Genomic DNA, 21,099 nt, shown 5'->3' on the forward strand with positions numbered 1-21,099 from the left:
CTGGAACTTTATAAAGCAGAGCACACTTCAACTGGAGAAGTTCACGTTTTAGACTGGTGGAGAACATGCTGCACCGGGTACCCAGCTCTCTCAAAACTGGCAAGACGTTATCTTTGTACTCCAGCACCCACAGTTCCATGTGAATGTTTATTCTCCAAAGCAGGATTTATTATTGACAAACGTACATCATCTCTGCTCCCTAAGAGTGCCAATCAATTGCTTTGTTTAAATAACTGGCTTAATGGCTAATTAATTTGTGTAGTCTATGGCGGTAATTCTATAACTTGGTGCCTCAAAATAGGCACCCTGCTCTGGCAGCCCCCTCTCCTTTGCGTACGCCTTCTCTCTGTACCTTGGCCTTGATCAATGCAGTGAAAGCACACTGTGTCTCACCTGGCCCTAAACCTCTCTCTCTAACAGGAAGTTCTGCAGCTTTGTGGAGTAGACTAGTGGTTACAGTACCAGGCTGAAAACCAGCAAAACCAGGTTCAAATCTTGCTCTTGGTCTCTGTGATCATGAGCAAGTTGCTTAACCTTCCATTGCCACAAGTATAAAATTAGATTCTGAATATGTGAAGTGCAATGTGTGTGGTACACTGGCACATATGGTGATGGAAAAGTCCATAGTCTGCTGAGACAGACATGGGGAAGCAACTGCTTGCCCTGGGATTGGTAGCATGGAATGTTATCACGATTTGGGTTTCTGTCAGGTACTTGTGACCTGGCCTGGCCACTGTTGGAAACAGGATACTGGTCTAGACGGACAATTGGTCTGATCCAGTATGGCTCTTATGTTTCATTGGTTGTGGTGTTCATTGTTCCCAATGTAATCCCAATAAAAATTATTGTGGACAAAAACAAACAAAATTCGATTCTAATTCACTTGTGGACAGGAAAATACCTAGTGTATCTGAATGTAGCTCACCTACAGCTACTACTGAGAAAGATGCCAGCTAAATCCAGAAAAAAAAAACCATTCACTGCAGTCACATTTGGTGCTTAATTGGCTCACGTCTCTCTATGCAGAAGCTTATAAAATTGCCTTTCACATGCTTGAAGAAATTGTGTTCTTTTAAGGAAAGTGGAATCAAAGTTATTGGTTGAATGTTTAGGATCAATAAAAAATGTAAACAACTATCTGTACATGCTACAAACCTTTATGTAAGGAAAGTAAATAAAAGCAAGAGAAAAAGGAAACCGATATGGTTCTCCAAGCAAGTGGCTGAGAAAATAAAGGCTAAAGAGTTCACATTCCAGAAATACAAAAAAACTCAAGACGAGGAACACAGGGAGGAATACCGGAGGAAACTGAAAGAAGCCAAGAGAGAGGTACGTCTGGCGAAAGCGCAAGCGGAAGAACAAATGGCTAGAAAGGTAAGGAGGGGTGACAAAAATTTCTTCAGGTATATTAGTGAAAGGAGAATGACTAAAAAGGGAATTGTGAGACTGCAAACCGCTATGTAGATAATGATGAAGAAAAGGCAAATTTGCTAAATAGATACTTTTGTTCTGTTTTTACTGAAGAAAATCCGGGAGAAGGACCACGATGGACTGGCAAAAGTTCATTTGAGAATGGAGTGGATATAGCACCGTTCACGGAAGACAGTGTGTATCAACAACTAGAAAAACTAAAGGTGGACAAAGCCATGGGACCGGATGGGATCCACCCCAGGATATTGAGAGAGCTCAGAGAGGTTCTGGCGGGTCCTCTTAAAGATTTGTTTAATAAATCCTTAGAAATGGGAGAGGTTCCGAGGGATTGGAGAACGGCGGAGGTGGTCCCTCTTCACAAAAGTGGTGATAGGGAAGAAGCTGGAAACTACAGGCCGGTAAGCCTCACTTCGATTATTGGAAAAGTAATGGAAGCGATGCTGAAGGAAAGGATAGTGAATTTCCTGGAAGAAAATGAGTTGCAAGATCCGAGACAACATGGTTTTACCAAAGGGAAATCGTGCCAAACAAATCTCATTGAATTCTTTGATTGGGTGACCGGAGAATTGAACCGTGAACGTGCTATAGACGTAATCTACTTAGATTTCAGCAAGGCTTTTGACACGGTTCCCCACAGGAGGCTCTTAAATAAACTGGATGGGCTGAAGATAGGACCCAAAGTGGTGAACTGGATTAGGAACTGGTTGACGGACAGGCGCCAGAGGGTGGTGGTGAATGGAGTTCGCTCGGAGGAGGGAAAGGTGAGTAGTGGAGTGCCTCAGGGATCGGTGCTGGGGCCGATTCTGTTCAATATATTTGTGAGTGACATTGCCGAAGGGTTAGAAGGTAAAGTTTGCCTATTTGCGGATGATACTAAGATTTGAAACACAGTGGACACCCCGGAGGGAGTGGAAAACATGAAAAAGGATCTGAAAAAGATAGAAGAATGGTCTAAGGTTTGGCAATTAAAATTCAATGCGAAGAAATGCAAATTGATGCACTTAGGGAGTAGAAATCCAAGAGAGGCGTATGTGTTAGGCGGTGAGAGTCTGATAGGTACGGATGGGGAGAGGGATCTTGGGGTGATAGTATCTGAGGATCTGAAGGCAATGAAACAGTGTGACAAGGCGGTGGCCGTAGCTAGAAGGTTACTAGGCTGTATAGAGAGAGGTGTGACCAGCAGAAGAAAAGAGGTGTTGATGCCCCTGTACAAGTCGTTGGTGAGGCCCCACCTGGAGTATTGTGTTCAGTTTTGGAGGCCGTATCTTGCTAAGGATGTAAAAAGAATTGAAGCGGTGCAAAGAAAAGCTACGAGGATGGTATGGGATTTGCGTTACAAGACGTATGAGGAGAGACTTGTGGACCTGAACATGTATACCCTGGAGGAAAGAAGAAACAGGGGTGATATGATACAGACGTTCAAATATTTGAAAGGTATTAATCCGCAAACAAACCTTTTCCGGAGATGGGAAGGCGGTAGAACGAGAGGGCATGAAATGAGATTGAAGGGGGGCAGACTCAATAAGAATGTCAGGAAGTATTTTTTCCACAAAGAGGGTGGTGGATGCTTGGAATGCCCTCCCGCGGGAGGTGGTGGAGATGAAAACGGTAACGGAATTCAAACATGCGTGGGATAAACATAAAGGAATCCTGTGCAGAAGGAAGGGATCCTCAGGAGCTTAGCCTAGAATGGGTGGCAGAGCTGGTGGTTGGGAGGCGGGGCTAGGGCTGGGCAGACTTATACGGTCTGTGCTGGGGCTGGTGGTTGGGAGGCGGGACTAGTGCTGGGCAGACTTATACGGTCTGTGCTGGGGCTGGTGGTTGCGAGGCGGGACTAGTGCTGGGCAGACTTGTACGGTCTGTGCCAGAGCCGATGGTGGGAGGCAGGGATAGGGCTGGGCAGACTTATACGGTCTGTGCCAGAGCTGGTGGTGGGAGGCGGGACTGGTAGTTGGGAGGCGGGGATAGTGCTGGGCAGACTTATAGGGTCTGTGCCAGAGCTGGTGGTTGGGAGGCGGGGATAGGGCTGGCCAGACTTATACGGTCTGTGCACTGAAGAGGACAGTACAAATAAAAAAGTAGCACATATGAATTTATCTTCTTGGGCAGACTGGATGACCGTGCAGGTCTTTTTCTGCCGTCATCTACTATGTTACATTAATTTTACAGTTGGACCATGCAATCGACCGCGAGATCAAAATTTTTAATCACGATTGTGTGACTGAAACTTTTGATCGATGTACAACCCTAACTGTAATGTAAGTTTTAATTTTAAAGCTAGAGTTGGGTCTGTACATCTTTGCCGACTCTGATTCCACCCAAAATTGCTTTCAACTCCACAGCCCTGCTTGTTAGTATACATATACATAGCAACATAGTAGATGACGGCAGAAAAAGACCTGCACGGTCCATCCAGTCTGCCCAACAAGACAAACATATGTGTAAACCTTACCTTGATTTGTACCTGCCTTATTCAGGGCACAGACCATACAAGTCTGCGCAGCAGTACGTCCCGCCTCCCAACCACCAGTCCCGCCTCCCATCACCGGCTCTGGCACAGACCGTATAAGTCTGCCCTCCACTATCCTCGCCTCCCAACAACCAACCCCTCTTCCCCCCCACCTGCTCCGCCACCCAATTTCGGCGGCAGGTAGATAGGGTACACATTTGAAACATTTCAGATGTTGGACCTTTTCCAATCACTGTCAATTTTGATTTGTGTGTGCCTGAAGCATTGGTACATGCAAAAAAAGTCACCCCTGTCCTTTGCATCCTTGAAACCCAATGATGCTCGTTCATGAGATGTAAATGATTTTCTAGGGTCACAGTGCCAGTAGAGGGCTGTTCCATCTGCACTGTAAATTTGTTCAGGATTAAGGTTTTCATTTGATATCATCTTAGTAAAGGCTTTTTCACCACAGATTTTGAGATGTTTAACACCATAATGCTTCCTAAATTTTTGCAGCCAACCTAAATATTCACTCATCTTCAATGTTCAGTTCTTCACTGTAATTTCTAGCTTGCTTCACGACCATCAAATCAGTCAATGGCATACATTCACTTCTTCGTTGACAAACCCACTTAATTTGGACATGCTCCAGATCTTCATTTTTTGCCCTATTCAATGTTTCGTTTTTTTAAAAATTAATTTCGGCAACCGATCCAAGATGGTTGCTTGAACAGGTCACGAGTCTTCACGCTCTGACTCTGTACTCGCTATGCCTAAGCGAAGAGGGAAAGCGGCGGCCACAGCTCCCCTTGTTCGACCTACCTCTTCGCAGATTGGTCCTATAGATTCCTTTGTGCGAAGACCCGTGGTGTCAGATGGGTCGGTGAGCAGCGGATTGGCGGCGTCGACGGTGAGTGGAGGACCAGAGATGCTGCCCCTGCTGGTGGTCATCATTAGCCACGATCATCGAGCTCCTCCCCCGCAACCCCTGTGATGGCGTCGTCTCCGAAGCACCCAGGTTATGGGGCTTTGTCTGTTTCGACGGGAGCTGGAAAGATCGTGCAGGAGAGTAGAGGGATTGAGGGAAATTCAAACCCTCAACCTACCCTGGAGCATACGATCCAAATTGCGGGAGGAACGATGGCTAATGCTATGAACTCAGAAGGTGAAGATTTTTCTACCGCAGGAGCACAAAGTAAATTCTAGAGCAAAGACCAGCTGAGATCACTCTGGAAAGTCTTTGGGCATTAATTGCTAATTTGGGAAAAGTTTTGTGTCCACAAATTCAGGGCCTTGAGACTCGAGTAAAAAAAAAAGTGGAAGAATCTGTGGTGGTATTAGAAACAGATAAAAAAGAAATCATGGTAAAGACTAATTCTTTGACTGAACAACTAGAAAAAACACAAGACCTACAAATGACTATAATAAAAGATGTTTCCAATATGAGGAGGAAAATTGAAAGTTTGGAGAATGTTCAAAGAGAAAAAAAAATTTAAGATTCCTGAATTTCCCTAGGGTAGTTACCATTACCCAAGAGAAATGCTTAATAGATACCTGAAAGAGATATTAGGGTTTACAGATGACACTCTTCCCCCTCTGGCTCAAGTTTATTATCTGCCCAACAAATAGACCAACCTTTGGATATTCCAGCTATACTGGAAACACCTACAGCAGAATTAATGTCTTCTGCAACTCTATTAATAACCTTAGTTTTATCTATGGATAAAATACTAATCATGAAAAAATTCTTTAAAAATAGAGAAAAGGAATTCTTGGAACTCAATGTCCGTATATTTCCACATGTCTCTAAAGAGACCCCCTAAAAAACGCAGGCAGTTTCTTTTGTTAAAGCCAGGAGTGCTCCAACTGGGAGCTACATTTCTTTTACGATACCCTTGTAAGTGTATAATATGCCATCAATCGGTGAAATATGTGTTTTATGAATCTGTACAACTTTCTGAATTTATAACAGTCAGAAGTTCTATGACGTGAATAGCTCTGTAATGAAAATGGACACTGATGGAAGGACCTGTTTAATTTCCTGTTTAGTTATCGATAATGTTCTCCTAAGTGTATATCTTGGATCTTAATTGTGGACTTGAGAGTACTTAGTCAAAAGATTTCTTATATTATGTTACTTTATTATTTATTTGACAAATGTACCTTTTCTGTTTCAAATATAATGTTTGTTCATATAGTGAAACTAATAAAATATATATATATAAAAAAATTTATTTCTGGTCATCACTGCCACTGTAAAACGTTACATAAGTACATAAGTAGTGCCATACTGGGAAAGACCAAAGGTCCATCTAGCCCAGCATCCTGTCACCGACAGTGGCCAATCCAGGTCAAGGGCACCTGGCACGCTCCCCAAACGTAAAAACATTCCAGACAAGTTATACCTAAAAATGCGGAATTTTTCCAAGTCCATTTAATAGCGGTCTATGGACTTGTCCTTTAGGAATCTATCTAACCCCTTTTTAAACTCCGTCAAGCTAACCGCCCGTACCACGTTCTCCGGCAACGAATTCCAGAGTCTAATTACACGTTGGGTGAAGAAAAAGTTTCTCCGATTCGTTTTAAATTTACCACACTGTAGCTTCAACTCATGCCCTCTAGTCCTAGTATTTTTGGATAGCGTGAACAGTCGCTTCACATCCACCCGATCCATTCCACTCATTATTTTATACACTTCTATCATATCTCCCCTCAGCCGTCTCTTCTCCAAGCTGAAAAGCCCTAGCCTTCTCAGCCTCTCTTCATAGGAAAGTCGTCCCATCCCCACTATCATTTTCGTCGCCCTTCGCTGTACCTTTTCCAATTCTACTATATCTTTTTTGAGATACGGAGACCAGTACTGAACACAATACTCCAGGTGCGGTCGCACCATGGAGCGATACAACGGCATTATAACATCCGCACACCTGGACTCCATACCCTTCCTAATAACACCCAACATTCTATTCGCTTTCCTAGCCGCAGCAGCACACTGAGCAGAAGGTTTCAGCGTATCATCGACGACGACACCCAGATCCCTTTCTTGATCCGTAACTCCTAACGCGGAACCTTGCAAGACGTAGCTATAATTCGGGTTCCTCTTACCCACATGCATCACTTTGCACTTGTCAACATTGAACTTCATCTGCCACTTGCATGCCCATTCTCCCAGTCTCGCAAGGTCCTCCTGTAATCGTTCACATTCCTCCTGCGACTTGACGACCCTGAATAATTTTGTGTCATCGGCGAATTTAATTACCTCACTAGTTATTCCCATCTCTAGGTCATTTATAAATACATTAAAAAGCAACGGACCCAGCACAGACCCCTGCGGGACCCCACTAACTACCCTCCTCCACTGAGAATACTGGCCACGCAATCCTACTCTCTGCTTCCTATCTTTCAACCAGTTCTTAATCCATAATAATACCCTACCTCCGATTCCATGACTCTGCAATTTCTTCAGGAGTCTTTCGTGCGGCACTTTGTCAAACGCCTTCTGAAAATCCAGATATACAATATCAACCGGCTCCCCATTGTCCACATGTTTGCTTACCCCCTCAAAAATATGCATTAGATTGGTGAGGCAAGACTTCCCTTCACTAAATCCGTGCTGACTTTGTCTCATCAGTCCATGTTTTTGTATATGCTCTGCAATTTTATTCTTAATAATAGCCTCCACCATCTTGCTCGGCACCGACGTCAGACTCACCGGTCTATAATTTCCCGGATCTCCTCTGGAACCCTTCTTAAAAATCGGAGTAACATTGGCTACCCTCCAGTCTTCCGGTACTACACTCGATTTTAGGGACAGATTGCATATTTCTAACAGTAGCTCCGCAAGTTCATTTTTTAGTTCTATTAATACTCTGGGATGAATACCATCAGGTCCCGGTGATTTACTACTCTTCAGCTTGCTGAACTGACCCATTACATCCTCCAAGGTTACAGAGAATTTGTTTAGTTTCTCCGACTCCCCCGCTTCAAATATTCTTTCCGGCACCGGTGTCCCCCCCAAATCCTCCTCGGTGAAGACCGAAGCAAAGAATTCATTTAATTTCTCCGCTACGGCTTTGTCCTCCTTGATCGCCCCTTTAACACCATTTTCGTCCAGCGGCCCAACCGACTCTTTGGCCGGTTTCCTGCTTTTAATGTATCTAAAAAAATTTTTACTATGTATTTTTGCTTCCAACGCTAATTTCTTCTCAAAGTCCTTTTTTGCCCTCCTTATCTCCGCTTTGCATTTGGCTTGGCATTCCTTATGATCTATCCTGTTACTTTCAGTTGGTTCTCTTCTCCACTTTCTGAAGGATTGTTTTTTGGCTCTAATGATTTCCTTTATCTTACTGTTTAGCCTCGCCGGCTGACGTTTAGTCTTTTTTCCCTTTTTTCTAATACGTGGAATATATTTGTCCTGAACCTCCAGGATGGTGTTTTTAAACAGCATCCACGCCTGATGCAAGTTTTTTACTCTGCGAGCTGCTCCTTTCAGTCTTTTTTTCACCATTTTTCTCATTTTGTCGTAATCACCTTTTCTAAAGTTAAACGCTAGCGTACTTGATTTCCTAGTTTCACTTCCTTCAATGCCAATATCAAAACCGATCATATTATGATCACTGTTATCAAGCGGCCCTCGTATCGTTACCCCCTGCACTAGATCATGAGCACCACTAAGGACTAAGTCTAGTATTTTTCCTTCTCTTGTCGGCTCCTGAACTAGCTGTTCCATGAAGCTGTCCTTGATTTCATCAAGAAATCTTATGTCCCTTGCGTGTACAGATGTTACATTAACCCAGTCTATATGCGGGTAATTGAAATCCCCCATTATTATTGTGTTGCCCAGTTTGTTTGCGTCCCTGATTTCCTTTAACATTTCCGCATCCGTCTGTTCGTCCTGGCCAGGCGGACGGTAGTACACTCCTATCACTATCCTTTTCCCCTTTGCACATGGAATTTCAATCCACAGTGATTCCAAGGAGTGTTTTGTTTCCTGCAGAATTTTCAATCTATTTGATTCAAGGCTCTCGTTAATATACAATGCTACCCCTCCACCAATCCGATTCACCCTATCACTACGATATAATTTGTACCCTGGTATGACAGTGTCCCACTGGTTATCCTCCTTCCACCAGGTCTCAGAGATGCCTATTATATCTAATTTTTCATTTAGTGCAATATATTCCAACTCCCCCATCTTATTTCTTAGGCTCCTGGCATTCGCATATAGACATTTCAAACTATGTTTGTTGTTCCTAAGTACATCATGCTTTCCATTTAGCTTTCCATTTAAGTCACATTTGCTCCCACACCATATTCTTCAATTAGATGCTGCATAGATATACCACGATCAAGCTTCTGCAATAACTCTACTTTCTGTGCTATCGATATTAACAGACGCGTCCTTTTCTTCTTCTCACTGCTACCACGAGGGGAATCTGAAGCTATTTTGACATTTTCACAGTTCACAACAAGCAATATAGGCACATCTGACTTGTAGAAGTGCCGAGAAAAGGAGATGCATTGCAGCTGCGTGGTTTGAGCATGTGCCATGCTGGGGGTGGGGTCTTGATGACTTCTGGCACCAAAACTTTCAGTTTTTGGAGCTTTTTGGTTTTTGCAATTTCAAATAAAGAATTGCATACTTGTACTGTAAAGGCAAAAATAAATTATAAATAGAACAGGATGCAGCCTACTCAGAGAAAGTTTCCTGAAAGCCTCACCTTTGGACTCTTGTGTCAAACAGTGACCATCAGAGAGGAGTAAGATCCAACTGGGCTTGAAGCTAAAGAAACATTATTTTATCTTTTAAGATCTGTATGTCTACTGAACTCAAATATCTTTGTATTTGATTCTTCAGTGGCAGACTAGGTTTACTTCTGAATAAAACCACTATATTACAGATGACTCAACTGTCATATTGACTGCTCTTGAAACTCCAAGACCAAAACACAAAGGCTTGGCCCAAAGTAGGAAAAATGTTTTTAACTAGGAAGAAAGAACATGCTTTGCATGGAGTCTATAGGAAATTAGTGCAACCCCTCAACAGTACTCCCTCCCAGTCATGGAGCCACATTAGCGAACACACTATAGAGCAGAGAGGAGCTCACTCCATATGTGTAAGCTGCTGAAGCTCCACCCAGGCAGGCCAAGTTTATCTCGGAATCCTGTTAAATAACTCTGGAAACCAGGACCAAGCCAGCCAGGTTGTGCAGAAATTTGAAAGACAAAACTTTAACTCTGCAGCCCAGCTGGAGTCAAGCTGTTTGTGATGGTCTAGTGCACGTTGTGGCACTGCAGGAGCAGGCCATAGGAAAGAATTCTTGACTCCAAAGACTGATTTCTATTGTGTTTATTTCTCTACCTGAGAAAGGAACGGGTTATACCCCTTTTCTTGCACATTAATAAATTCCTTTGTTTTCCTCAAGGCTTCGGGTCTGCCTACACTCATGCAGCAACATTCTGCCAAAAATATTTAAATATAACAACTACATGAAATAATGGACTTCAGAAGCAGCACTGGAGGATTCTTTCAGCAGACCAAGTAGTGGTTTTCACATAGAAACAGATTTTCTTTGGCTCAAGATTTATTTTAAGTAATTGCCACAATGTCTATTTTAATACTTGGAATTCTGCTTAGGTGTTCTTCATTCAACAGGTGAATTCAGAGATACATACCAGCAGGTGGGTTCTGTAGAAGCTGCTTGATCTGGGCCAGGGAGAGTTCAGTCCTGGCCATGGAAAGGGCAACACCCAGCTGTTGAAGTGAAGTTTTTATGTTGGCTTGCTCAAAATAATTGTACAGGTTGGTAGATGGAACTCTCCTTGATGTGCCATTTGGAGAGCGTTCAACTACATATATGACAACTTCTGTCCTGAAATACAATCAAAATGCAACAAAGTCATCTGCAGAAGTTTATAACAGAAAACGCCAAACTATGACTAAACAGTAACCACTGATACCATGCATCAAGCATAGAGGTTTACTGTGGGCTACACATAGCAAAACACTGATTTTTAAATTAAAAATGCCTCAATCTCCAGATGTTTTCAACATAAAAAAGGGAGATTGCAAACTACTACTACCGGGATTAAAGTCTCAATTTATAATTCAAAGTTCAAGGAGGTCCACAAAACATAATTCTTACCAAAGCTTCATATAACAAAACAATTGTGAAGGATTTAAGCAGATTTTTCATGTGCAAAAGGGTATTTAAGTAAAATTATTTGCCTTCTCATAATAGTACCTCAACAGTTATATATATTCACATAACCATTAAAGTATATTTTCTAGAGTGAAATTTGCTATGTACTCTCTAAGGTTAGGTTATTTCTCAAGAAAAATTAGTGATTTTCTAAAGAAGATAGTATGTAATCTACTTGTGTTTCCAAGGAAACCACAAGTAAAATCAGTTAGATGAATTGGGCAACAGAGGACAAGGGTCCCTTTTCTCTAGTACTTCTGTTAAGGGCTATGATGCCCCTAGTTACATTATGTGGTAAGGCTTTGCAGTTATCACATAACTGACAAAATCAATATGCAGTAGCTGCCAAGGTATCAAATACAAAACATACTATGCATCTAGTTTCTCCTTCCTGGGTAGTCAGCGTTGGAATGCTCTCCCATCCGAGCAATTAACAACTATTTACCTTTCAGGAAAATGTTAAAGTCCCATTTTTTTTCAAGCAAGCTTACCCTAATGGACCAATTTAATTCTACCAGCCCACCTACGATACTCCTGCTACGACATCGACACTAACTTTGACCCCAATGACACATTTGACCTTATCCTCAAATCCCCTTATACTCAATCCCTTATCTTCTCCCCTCCACCCTTTTACCATTTCCTTCCCTTTTACCTATCCTATCCTTGTCTACCTTCCCTATTCCAACTCATATATTCCTGGGCGTTGTTGCCACTGTGTTTTTTTCTCAGTTCTTAATATTCTTTTCACATGTCCTTTGTAATGCTTTTTCACTATGTAAGTAGTTATGATCATTACAGTTTACTTTTTTATTTTTTTTTTATTACATTTGTACCCTGCGCTTTCCCATTCATGGCAGGCTCAATGCGGCTTCCATATTATATACAGGTACTTATTTGTACCTGTGGCAATGGAGGGTTAAGTGACTTGCCCAGAGTCACAAGGAGCTGCCTGTGCCTTGTAGTGGGAATCGAACCCAGTTCCCCAGGACCAAAGTCCACCACTCTAACCACTAGGCCACTCCTACTCTTCCTACATATTCTTGTTTTGCTTTATTTTCTACCATGTAAGATACTTTCTTTTACAATGTAAGCTGCACTGAGCCTGCTGTATGTGGGAAAGCGCGGGGTACAAATGTAATAAATAAATAAAATAAATAAATAAATCTCTACATTAACTGTTGGAATCACGATCATCATTTTTGAGAGGGCTTCTATGAAGTTAATACATACAAAGTTGCTACTGTACATGAACTGTATGGCAGATAACATGTTATGTAGTCGGTTACAACTCTTGAGGAGGTATTAACCTGGCAGTAACACAAAGCACTTAACAGTTAATGTGCAGTAAAGAACTCCTTGTCAACTGTCAGTTTCCAAAATGCTAGTTTTCAAGCAGGCACATGGAAATTATTGCACGCTAACAGTTAATGTGCTGTGTTAACTGTTAGCACAGACCCACTTGATTAGTGTGTAGTACCTCCAAAATTAAACAACTAACGCAAAATAATTAATACTTGCCTACAAGATGATACTAATGACATACTCGAGACTCAAGACACTTGTTCTTGAGTAAAAAAAAACGTTTATTGATAAAAAGACTCGACACAACATTGTGTTTCGGCTGCTAGGCCTGCATCAGGAGTGTAGAAACAATTATAAGTAACAATTAAAGGTTAAAAACATACAAAACAAAATAATGAGTGACAGTAATTTATATATATGACATAAAACCATAAGATATGAAAAGGATATACACTGACAGTAATTTATATGATATAAAACCATAAGATATGTAAAGCATATACACTAGACTCCTGATGCAGGCCTAGTGGCCAAAACACAACGTTGCGTCGAGTCTTTTTATCAATAAATGTTTTTTTACTCAAGAACGAGCGTCTCCAGTCTCTGGTACCTGTGGTCCATTCCTCACCCTTTTTATTGTCTTTTGTACTCTCCCATGGGACGCTTGAGTTCTCTGCTTCTACAGATTCTCCTGACTAATAACATACTCTGCATATCACAAAGCTATGCATAAGAACATAAGAATTGCCTTACTGGGACAGACCGAAGGTCCATCAAGCCCAGTATCCTGCTTCCAACAGTGGCTAATCCAGGTCACAAGTAGCTGGCAAGATCCCAAAACAGTACAATAAACAGGATGGAGTCAGTCCAGAGGGCAGCTATGAAATTAATAAACGGTCTTGAATGCAAAAATTATAGGGACAGGCTTATGAACCTCAACATGTATTTATTTATTTCTATCATTTATACCCCGCTTTTTACCACATAAAGCAGCCTCTAAGTGGCTTACAATGAACCAAAGAAATAATGCAATGACAGTAGAGAGGGTAGAGGGAACGGAGGAAGAAGGGAAGGGAATATAAATACAATATTTAAACAAATAAGTAGGCAAGGAAAAGAAAACAGAAAGAGGAGACAGTAAGGAGTCCAAAATCAGGTCTTGACTCGCTGAGACACATTAAGACAGATAATCAGTTCCTGCGAACAGGACAGGAATGCCAACGGCTGGGATCGGCGATCCAGGAAAACAGGGCCCCTTCAAATGTGCAACACTCTCCAAGCTCAAAGCAGCTGTAGAATAGATGAACAGCAACCAACATCGCCGAGGATGACCACCACAGTCCAGCAGCAAAGCCAAGAAGGCATGACTCGTAGTGACAACCACGGCCTGGAGACAAAGAAGAGCAGAAGTTGACGCTGGCAGAGCACACCGAAAGAGAACCCACAGTGCGGGACACACCAGTGGCCTGTTGGAAAAGCTGGTGAAGAATCGAGGCATATAGGCGCTTGGGAAGTGTGGATCAACAGTCAAACAGGCTCCCTGCATTGCACTAAACCGGACCCCACTCTCCGGCGCCTACAACCGCACTGCCGATACAATCGGGCCTCTCGCTGACTCACTGACACGTCGGCGATGAAACAAAGGCGGACAGCCGCTCTCCCCGTAATTCACTCCCTTTACAGACAGGACTGTTGATAGGGTAGACCGAGCTGAGTGGGAGTATCCCAAAAGATGAGCAGCTGACCCCTCCCAAATCTCTGCCCCTGCAGCACAGGTGGATTGCAAAACGGCGGTCCAGTAGCAGCGTTTCGGGCCCTAGTCGGGTACAGGCCGTGCCCCGGAGTTAAACACTGTCGTGTGAGATCTGGAGCAGAATTAGGGTGATATCGTGATGCAATGCGGCCTAAAGGATCCGCAACCGAAAGTCGGATGAATGGTCGCTCCCGATGAATTTACCGGACCTGAACAAATATGGAGATAAGCAGTTATCTGCGGTAACCAATGAAGACAGTTTGCTGCAAAAATGGTCTAAATCACAGCCAAACAACGGAGGAGATAGGCCTCGGTATACACTGGAAGAGAGGAGGGAGAGAGGAGACATGATAGAAATGTTTAAATATCTCAAGGGCATTTATGTACAGGAAGAGAGCCCTTTTCAAATGGAGTGCTCTGGAATGAGGGGGCATATGACAAAGTTAAGAGGGAATAGGCTTAGGAGTAACCTAAGGAAGTATTATTTCACAGAAAGGGTGGTGGATGCGTGGAATGGCCTCCCGGTGGAGGTGGTGGAGTTGAGGACAGTTCCAGAATTTAAAAAGGCATCGGAAAGCATGTGGGATCGCTTAGGAACAGGTAGAATTGGAGGCTACAGAGGATGGGCAGACTGGATGGGTCATTTGGCCTTTATCTGCCGTCATGTTTCTATGTTGCTTATCCTAGAATAACAAGTGGATTTTCCCAAGTCCATCTTAATAATGGCCTTATGGACTTTTAGGAAATTATCCAAACCTTTTTTAAACCCTGCTAAGATATCTGCTTTTACCATTCTCTGGCAACAAATTCTAGAGTTTAATTACTCGTTGAGTGAAGAAATATTTTCTCCTATTTGTTTTAAACTTACTACTCAGTAGTTTCTTTGTCTGCCCCCTAGTCCTAGCAGTTTTAGAAAGAGTAAACAAGTGATTCATATCTACCTGTTCCATCCACTCAGTATTTTATAAACCTTTATCATATCTCCCCTCAGCTGCATCTTCTCAAAGCTGAAGATCCCTAGCCGCTTTAGCCTTTCCTCACAAATTCCACTATATCTTTTTTGTGATGTGGTGACCAGAATTGCACACAGTATTTGAGGTGCGGTCACACCATGGAGCAATACAAAGGTATTATAACATTTTCAGTTTTCTTTTCCATTCCTTTCCTAATAATTCCTAACATTCTATTTGCTTTCTTGGCCGCCGCTACACACTGAGCAGAGAATTTCAATGTATCATCAACAATAACACTTAGATCCTTTTCCTGGGTGATGACTCCTAATGTGGAACCTTGCATCACGTAACTATAGTTTGGGTTCCTCTTTCCCACATGCATCACTTTGCACTTGCTCACATTAAAAGTCATCTGACATTTGGATGCCTAGACTCATAAAGTCCTCTTTCAATTTTTCACAATCCTCTTGCAATTTAACAACTTTGAATAACTTGTGTCATCAGCAAATTTAATTTCCTCATTAGTTATTCCCATCTCTAGATCATTTATAAATATGTTAAAAAGCAGCGGTCTCAGCATAGATCCCTGGGGAACCCCACTATCTACCCTTCTCCATTGAGAATACTAATCATTTAACCCTACTCTCTGTTTTCTATCTTTTAACCAGTTTTTAATCCACAATAGGAAATTGCCTCCTATCCCATTACTTTCTAATTTCCTCAGGAGTTTTTCATGAGATATTTTGTTAAATGCCTTTTGAAAATCCAGATACACAATACCGGTTCACCTTTATCCGCATGCTTATTCACCCCTTCAAAGAAATGTAGTAGATTGGTGAGGCAAGATTTCCCTTGACTAAATCCATGTTGGCTCTCATTAATCCATGCTTATATATGCTCAGTAATTTTGTTCTTTATAATAGTCCTAAAGTGTACTCTGATCTGAGCTGATTTATATAACAGTTGGCCAGAACAATCTTTGATGTTCCCCACCAATCGCTCAGTACAAGTTTTACGAAGCTTGTAGGCTATTAGGGAGCTCAATCGCTTTCCCAGTATACTATCTGAGTCTGTCTAATGCAAATTGCAAATCGCCTTGTTATTAGCCCTCCAACAAAAAAACGGGCCATCCTCAAGGAATTCAAAATCTGTTTACTCCCCATCTGTTTATGTTGAGTGTCAAGTTGGGCTACCTGGGTCATGTGGAGGGGCATTTTCGATAGAACGTCTAAATCTGTTTGTCTGCCCTAATTAGATTGTAAGCTCTGTCGAGCAGGGACTGTCTCTTCATGTTCAAGTGTACAGTGCTGCGTACGTCTAGTAGCGCTTTAGATATGATAAGTAGTAGTAGTAAATCTGAACAGGAAAGAAGGTCATTTTCAAAAAAGAAAAACATCTATCTTTTGTTTTCGAAAGTACTATGGATGTTTTGTGATTTGGATGGGTTTTATTTGGTAGGGGTGGGGGGGGGGTACCCTAGAGGGCACTGCAGTGGACTTCATAAACTGCTCCCAGGTACACATCTCAACACTGCTCCCTTACCTTGTGTGCTGAGGCCCCCCCAAACTGTACACTACTATCATAGCCCTTACGGGTGAAGAGGGCACTTATATATGGGTACAGTGGGGTTCTGGTGAGTTTTGGAGGGCTCACAGTTTCCTCCACAAGTGTAACAGTTAGGAGCCTGGGTCCACCTGTCCGAACTGCACTGCACCTACTACTAAACTACTCCAGGGACCTGCATGTTGCTGTAATGGACCTGAGTATGACATCTGAGGCTGGCAAGTAATGTCCTTAATCACAATTTTGGGGGTGGGAGGGGGTTAGTGACCACTGGAGGAGTAAGGGGTGGTCATCCCTGATTCCCTCAAGTGATCATCTGGTCATTTGGGGCACCTTTTTGTGCCTTATTCGTAATAAAAACAGGTCTAGCTCAAAACATATAAGTTTTAGTCCTGGACGTTCTTGTTTTGTTCCATTATGGCTGAAAAACATCTATGTTACTATGTAAGTCTTAGGAACGCCCAAGTCCCACCTTGAACACACCCCTGGCACGCCCCCTTGAGATTTAGACGTACTTCTGACGGACTTCAGAGAAAAACATCTAAAAAGAGGTTTCGAAAATACTGATTTGGACATTTTTGTGACATAAACGTCCAAATGCAGACTTATGTCACTTTTTGGACGTTTTTCTCTTTTGAAAATGAGCCCCATAGTGTGCTCAGAGTATCCCTCTGTCTCTTTTTCCTAGCAGCAAGTGAATGATACATACCTGTAGCAGGTGTTCTCCGAGGACAGCAGGCTGATTGTTCTCACGACTGGGTGACGTCCGTGGCAGCCCCCACCAACCGGAAGAAGCTTCGCGGGCGGTCCGCACGCAGGGCACGCCCACCGCGCATGCGCGGCCGTCTTCCCGCCCGTGCGTGACCGTTCCCGCCAGTTGAATGACAAGCAAAAAGAAGAAAACGCAACTCCAAAGGGGAGGAGGGAGGGTAGGTGAGAACAATCAGCCTGCTGTCCTCGGAGAACACCTGCTACAGGTATGTATCATTCACTTTCTCCGAGGACAAGCAGGCTGCTTGTTCTCACGACTGGGGTATCCCTAGCTCTCAGGCTCACTCAAAACAAGAACCCAGGTCAATTGAACCTCGCAACGGCGAGGGTATAACAGAAATTGACCTACGAAGAACAACTAACTGAGAGTGCAGCCTGACCAGAATAAATTCGGGTCCTGGAGGGTGGAGTTGGATTTACACCCCAAACAGATTCTGCAGCACCGACTGCCCGAACCGACTGTCGCATCGGGTATCCTGCTGGAGGCAGTAATGTGATGTGAATGTGTGGACAGATGACCACGTCGCAGCCTTGCAAATCTCTTCAATAGTGGCTGACTTCAAGTGGGCCACTGACGCTGCCATGGCTCTAACACTATGAGCTGTGACATGACCCTCAAGAGCCAGCCCAGCCTGGGCGTAAGTGAAGGAAATGCAATCTGCTAGCCAATTGGAGATGGTGCGTTTCCCGACAGCGACCCCTAGCCTGTTAGGGTCGAAAGAAACAAACAATTGGGCGGACTGTCTGTGGGGCTGTGTCCGCTCCAAATAGAAGGCCAATGCTCTCTTGCAGTCCAATGTGTGCAACTGACGTTCAGCAGGGCGGGTATGCGGCCTGGGAAAGAATGTTGGCAAGACAATTGACTGGTTAAGATGGAACTCCGACACCACCTTCGGCAGAAACTTTGGGTGGGTGCGGAGCACTACTCTGTTGTGATGAAATTTGGTATATGGAGCATGAGCTACCAGGGCTTGAAGCTCACTGACCCTACGAGCTGAAGTAACTGCCACCAAGAAAATGACCTTCCAGGTCAAGTACTTCAGATGGCAGGAATTCAGTGGCTCAAAAGGAGGTTTCATCAGCTGGGTGAGGATGACGTTGAGATCCCATGACACTGTAGGAGGCTTGATAGGGGGCTTTGACAAAAGCAAACCTCTCATGAATCGAACGACCAAAGGCTCTCCAGAGATGGCTTTACCTTCCACACGATAATGGTAAGCACTAATCGCACTAAGGTGATTCCTTACTGAGTTGGTCTTGAGACCAGACTCCGATAAGTGCAGAAGGTATTCAAGCAGGTTCTGTGCAGGGCAAGAACGAGGTTCTAGGGCCCTGCTCTCACACCAAACGACAAACCTCCGCCACTTGAAAAAGTAACTCTTTTTAGTGGAATCCTTCCTAGAGGCAAGCAAGACACGGGAGACACCCTCAGACAGACCCAACGCAGTGAAGTCTACGCCCTCAACATCCAGGCCGTGAGAGCCAGGGACTGAAGGTTGGGGTGCAGCAACGCTCCGTCGTTCTGCGAAATGAGAGTCGGAAAACACTCCAATCTCCACGGTTCTTCTGAGGACAACTCCAGAAGAAGAGGGAACCAGATCTGACGGGGCCAAAAGGGCGCTATCAGAATCATGGTGCCGTGGTCTTGCTTGAGCTTCAGTAAGGTCTTCCCCACCAAAGGTATGGGAGGATAAGCATACAGGAGGCCGGTTCCCCAATGGAGGAGAAAGGCATCCGACGCTAGCCTGCCGTGTGCCTGTAGTCTGGAACAGAACAGAGGCAGCTTGTGGTTGGTCTGAGAGGCGAAAAGGTCCACCGAGGGAGTGCCCCACTCTCGGAAGATCTAGCGTACCACTCTGGAATGAAGCGACCACTCGTGCAGTTGCATGACTCTGCTCAGTCTGTCGGCCAGACTGTTGTTTACGCCTGCCAGGTATGTGGCTTGGAGAAGCATGCCGAACCGGCAGGCCCAACGCCACATCCCGACGGCTTCCTGACACAGAGGGCGAGATCCGGTGCCCCCCTGCTTGTTGGTGTAATACATTGCAACCTGATTGTCTGTCCGAATTTGGATAATTTGGCAGGACAGCCGATCTCTGAAAGCCTTCAGTGCGTTCCAGATCGCTCGGAGCTCCAGGAGGTTGATCTGCAGATCCTTTACCTGGAGGGACCACAGACCCTGGGTGTGGAGCCCATCGACATGTGCTCCCCACCCCAGGCGAGATGCATCCGTCGTCAGCACTTTCGTGGGCTGCGGAATTTGGAATGGACGTCCCAGGGTCAAATTGGTCCGAATGGTCCACCAGAGCAGTGAAGTGCGGCAACTGGTGGAGAGGCGGATGACATCTTCTAGATTCCCGGTGGCTTGGAACCACTGGGAAGCTAGGGTCCATTGAGCAGATCTCATGTGAAGACGAGCCATGGGAGTCACATGAACTGTGGAGGCCATATGACCCAGAAGTCTCAACATCTGCCGAGCTGTGACCTGCTGAGACGCTCTGGTCTGCGAAGCCAGGGACAGGAGGTTGTTGGCCCTCGCTTCTGGAAAGAAGGCATGAGCCGTCTGGGTATTCAGCAGAGCTCCTATGAATTCCAGAGACTGGGTTGGCTGGAGATGGGACTTTGGGTAATTTATCACAAACCCCAGCAGCTCCAGGAGTTGAATAGTGCACTGCATGGACCGGAGGGCTCCTGCCTCCGAGGTGTTCTTGACCAGCCAATCGTCGAGATATGGGAACACGTGCACTCCCAGCTTGCGTAGATACGCCGCCACCACCACGAGGCACTTTGTAAACACTCGTGGGGCAGAGGCGAGCCCAAAGGGCAGCACACAATACTGAAAGCGCCGTGCGCCCAGGCGGAATCTGAGATACTGTCTGTGAGCTGGCAGTATCGGGATGTGAGTGTATGCGTCCTTTAAATCCAGGGAACATAGCCAATCGTTTTTCTGAATCATTGGCAGAAGGGTGCCCAAGGAAAGCATCCTGAACTTTTCTTTGACCAGGAATTTGTTCAGGCCTCTCAGGTCTAGGATGGGACGCATCCCCCCTGTTTTCTTTTCCACAAGGAAGTACCTGGAATAGAATCCCTGCCCTTCCTGCCCGGGTGGTACGGGCTCGACCGCATTGGCGCTGAGAAGGGCGGAGAGTTCCTCTGCAAGTACCTGCTTGTGATGGGAGCTGAAGGATTGAGCTCCCAGAGGACAATTTGGTGGCAGGGAGGCCAAATTCAGGGCGTATCCGCACCGCACTATTTGGAGAACCCACTGGTCGGAGGTTATGAGAGGCCACCTTTGGTGAAAAAATTTCAACCTCCCCCCGACCGGCAGATCGTCCGGTACGGACACTTTGAGGGCGGCTATGTTCCCGTGGATCCAGTCAAAAGCCCGTCCCCGGCTTTTGCTGTGGAGACGCAGGGGGCTGCTTAGGCGCACGCTGTTGACGAGAACGAGCGCGCTGGGGCTGTCCCTGTGCCTGACGAGGCCTTCGGGCCGGCTGGGTGTACCTACGCTTTGCAAAAGAATAGGGCACAGCCTGCCGGGCCCGGGAAAAACGTCCACCTGCTGAGGTGGATGCTGAAGGCGCCCGGTGGGAGAGCTTGTCGAGGGCGGTTTCCCGCTGATGCAGTTGGTCCACCAGCTGCTCGACCTTCTCACCAAAAATGTTATCCCCC

General features: G+C 44.6%; 1 protein-coding gene across 2 annotated transcripts in view; it reads right to left on the bottom strand.

Annotated features, from left to right (window-relative positions):
• NUP54 (nucleoporin 54) overlaps positions 1–21,099 on the bottom strand; it is a 325,681-nt gene that overhangs the window by 100,967 nt on the left and 203,615 nt on the right. For both annotated transcript variants that reach the window (XM_030190649.1, XM_030190648.1), the window contains one exon: positions 10,556–10,752. In XM_030190649.1, the coding sequence (XP_030046509.1) occupies positions 10,556–10,752 (197 nt within the window). The remainder of the gene's footprint in view (positions 1–10,555; positions 10,753–21,099) is intronic.

The sequence above is a fragment of the Microcaecilia unicolor genome, chromosome 2 (genome assembly GCF_901765095.1).
Source record: "Microcaecilia unicolor chromosome 2, aMicUni1.1, whole genome shotgun sequence".
Lineage (NCBI taxonomy): Eukaryota > Metazoa > Chordata > Amphibia > Gymnophiona > Siphonopidae > Microcaecilia > Microcaecilia unicolor.